General features: G+C 48.1%; 1 protein-coding gene across 1 annotated transcript in view; it reads right to left on the reverse strand.

Annotated features, from left to right (window-relative positions):
- Nucleotides 1-2,521, reverse strand: part of LOC138948008 (G-protein coupled receptor GRL101-like) — a 3,592-nt gene extending 1,071 nt beyond the window's left edge. The window contains exons 1-3 of the mRNA XM_070319536.1: nt 2,266-2,521; nt 1,733-1,845; nt 1-1,398 (exon numbers count right to left, since the gene is read on the reverse strand). The exon at nt 1-1,398 is cut by the window's left edge and continues 1,071 nt beyond it. Coding sequence (XP_070175637.1) covers nt 1-1,398; nt 1,733-1,845; nt 2,266-2,521 — 1,767 coding nt within the window. The remainder of the gene's footprint in view (nt 1,399-1,732; nt 1,846-2,265) is intronic.
- Between the last annotated feature and the right edge of the window lie 1,465 nt (nt 2,522-3,986).

Consider the following 3,986-nt stretch of genomic DNA (forward strand, 5'->3'; position numbering starts at 1 on the left):
GACCAGCGCCAGCACTGACAGGGCCCAGAGACACACCTTGAAGATGCCCTTGCCCAGCAAGTCACTGCACGACGAGAGTTCATCCACAGGGGAGTGGCACCGTGACACAGAAGGGTGAAAGTAAGGGCAGCACAACTTGGTCTCATCTGTGTACAGCTCTTCTAGCGACACCAGACCGTGCAGTGACTCTTTACTGTATCTAAGAAGCTGATTCGCTCTTACGTCGAGGTTCTTCAGCTTGGACAATGGGTTAAAGATATTGCTGTCAATGCCTGTCAAGCCTACGTTAACCAGGTTTAAAGTCCTCAAATTATTTAGCTCACCGACCTGCAGCATGGCAGTGAATTTAGCAGTCAGAGTCTTGACCAAGGGGTTGTGAGAGAGATCCAAGTAGGTCACACCGGACAGTGTCACGAGACTCAGAGAAGAAAGCCGTGTCAAGAGGTTGGAGCTGAGATCCAGAGTCTGAAGCTGAGGCATGTCCCTAACACTGGCGTTGAGCAGACGACAGAAGGACAGGTTGAGGAACACCAGGTACTCCATGAAGTGCACGTTGTCAAGAGACACGTTAGCAGCAAAGCTAAGGTCCAGGTAGCGCACGTGAAGGTTGTGAAGAGGATTGATCATCTTGGAACACTTGTAGGCCTGACCCTCACAGACACAGCCGCTGTCGTGTGGACAGGTTAGATGACAGTGCAGTTCATCGTCCTTGTTGGGACAGTGGTGAACTCCATCACACACGAAAAGCATGTCGACGCAGGTACCAGATCCCTGACACCTGTAGTAACCGGGACAGGTCATGTTGTACACAGGGATGTCTTCGTCCTCTCCCTTGGGGCAGTCCCGTTCTCCGTTGTTGAGCATGAAGGTTTGGATACAGAAGCCCTCTTGGCACTGATACAGTCCTTTGCCACATGGAAACTTGACAGACGACAGCCAAGACAGTCCATGGCCTTCCATTATAACTTGCGATGGGAGTCGGGTGTATTCCTCGAATAGGTAAACTCTCCCTATGTAAGGACAATTAAACTGGTTGCCGTAGTAGATCGGGAGGCAGCCAAGACCAGGGCACAGTATCATCCCTCTTTGACAAGAAACACACGACTCCTCGTCACTGCCGTCAAAACAGTCCTTCATTCCGTCGCACCGTTTCTCCTTGGCTAATTCTTGGGAGTTTCTGCAGATGAAAGAAGAGTCCAACAAGGGAGAAAACCGCGGATGCCGGCAGTCCATTTCATCACTGCGGTCAATACAGTCCGATTTTCCGTCGCAGAGCAGCGAGTAGTGGATTGCCTGACCATAACGGCACTGGAATAGCGGAACGTTGTTTGGAGACAAAGCTCTAACAAGGCCCTCCCCCTCCTCCTCCTGTCTCCCCCACTGACAGGTGTGAAATGTCTGCACCACAGAGCCATCGGGGCACGTCTTTGTTGGGAACGCCTTGAATGCTGAAGTTGCCCCTGGCAAAGCTAGTCCAGGCAAAGTCAGTTTGTGAGTGTAGCGGAGGGGATTAGGCCTCATACAGATATAGCCATCTATTATAATGGGTTGAAGACAGGGAATGGCTTCCAACCAAGGCAGTGGAACAACATGCAGCTGGACGCATCCTTGTAGCGAATCCGTTCTCTGAAACTCGCGCTGGTCGTACGCGATGGGACTTCCCTGCTTCCCCCACTGCCACAGGAAGCGATACAAATGACTCAGTTTGAGGGAGACATCTCCGTAAGCCCACCGCAGCGTGTATACCCCCGCTTTTGCGAATCATGTCCTTCATGATCTCTTGGCCGGCTGAGTCAGGAAATGCCGCCAGTGTGGCACCGTGCTGTTGCTGGCAGTTCCCCTCAGCTATCAGTGGCACCGTCGCAATCAGCTTATTGGAATCCCATAATGTCGTTATCACTACAGTAGCTTTGATGCATTGGTCGTTGTGAGGATACCAGTCACCACAGCCCTCATCACGGTATGGGCAGTTTTTCTCGTCTTCGCCGTGTTCACAGTGACGAATGCCATCACATGAGATTGCTTCCGGGAGGCTGGTCATGCCGTCGCAGTGATAAATGTACTTACTCTCCGTTACCGTGGCCTCGGTGAACTGTGAGTGAGGAATAGAGCTACGAGGGTGCGCCTTATAGCTCATATTTAACTTCGCCCGAAAAAAGCGGTCGTACTCAGAACATAGAACTATTTGCATATTGTTTGTGTGCAACATCAAAGGTGCTAGGTCCAGGCTCTGGTTAGTCATCTTTTTCTTTTGTATCTCGGTACCATTCTCAACACTGTAGATTAACAGGGTGTCTATTTGCTGCAGTTTGACATGATGAAACTCCAAGACAAAGCCGTAACCTTCAGGCACACGATAGTGCAGGAAGTAGAGCTCTTGTGTACAGTTAAAAGAGTCAAGTTCCCACTCAATCTTGCCTTGGAGCTGTTCAGAAGGTTGTGAAGTGGGTGGGCAGTCGGATGCCTCCAATGTGGGTGTTGGCGTCCTTTCAATGAATCCACAATGCGGGACCCAATCCATCGTCACAAACGATGTGCTGGGACTTTGGCTGGTCTGTGAATTATCGGTCTGTACTGTGCTAGTATTTTGACTGCTTTGTGAATGCCCTTTGGTCTCAAATTCGCTGGCGTGCGCTGAAGCTAGCTGCCTGGATGACAAATGCTCTAAGGCGGTGCTGACATTTTGGTTGGTAAGAAAACGTCGTGTGGTGTTTGCCTCAGAGGCTGTTCCTGTGCTGGTGTCTGGGACATACTTTGCACCTCTTTTTGTCTTTGCCTCCATAATCTGTAGCGTGGCCACATCATGGCGGCGAAGAGGATGTACGGGAAATTCTTTTTGATTTGTTTGTGTCGTGCTGGCATCCTGACTTTCACTTGAATGTCGGATGTGTAACGGTTGGCCGTGGATGTCTTTTTCTACATGCGATGCCAGGTTAGCACTATGCCTGCTATATAATTGTCCAATGTCTATTACCTTGGTGGCCCGTGTGTAGGTGACGCCATGGCTATTGCGTGCAGTGTCTGGCCGATGGACTGGATGCATCTCTCCTGTCACGATGCCCGCTTCTTCCTGTGTTGATGATGTAGAAGCCGGCAGTGAGGCAGAGAGAGCGTGAGCGAACATCCACAACACGACAAAAATCGTGCAGCTGACACCAACGAGTCCCTTACCTTTTGTCGGCATTTTGCCCATGACTGAAAAGAAAGTAAAAACGACGAAACAGATATGTTTTGTTGTTGTTTTACATTGGGTCAATTTTGACTGAATATTTTCAGATAGACAAGAGTAGTGGTGGTGGTGGTATGTGTGACCGTGTCTGTGTGTGTTTGTGAGTGTGTCAGTGTGTGTGTGTGTGTGTGGTGCGGAGCGATTCCACCAACACTATTGGAGAGATCTTCATGAAACTGTGCATACATTTGTTTTTCGATGATTTTCAAAGATGGTGTTTTTCTCTCCATTATTTTCGATAAATGTCTTTGATGTCATATCCGGTTTTTAAGAAAAGTTGAGGCCGCACTGTGTACACATTATTTTTTTAATCAAATTGATTGAAGTATTGGTCCAACAATGTTTTAACCAATGCGGACTCTAAAAAGATTGTATTTTAGAGCAACTGCTCTGAAATAAAAAAATAATTGATTGGTTTATTCATCAAAACTGTGATCAAAATCGAATTGTCGCTTAGAGATTTACAATGATTGCATTACGCTCTTTATTGTCTGCTGACAACAATCAATGTAGCCTCATACGACGTGTGTTACCAAGACAATGGGTCTGCGCTATCTCGGCCGCAGGGTATCGGCCAACCAGCGATTCACTAGTCTCAGTGAAAAATATGCAGTGCGTTGAGTTTCATTCTGTGAGTTCCACAGATTGACTAAATGTGTGGATTCAACGTTACGCGACTTGTTCTTACAAATGTCACTCAACACAAAAAGGAAACACACCCGGTTCCGTTTTTGATCGGAACAGATTTGTCATTTTC

This window comes from Littorina saxatilis, linkage group LG15 (genome assembly GCF_037325665.1).
Source record: "Littorina saxatilis isolate snail1 linkage group LG15, US_GU_Lsax_2.0, whole genome shotgun sequence".
NCBI lineage: Eukaryota > Metazoa > Mollusca > Gastropoda > Littorinimorpha > Littorinidae > Littorina > Littorina saxatilis.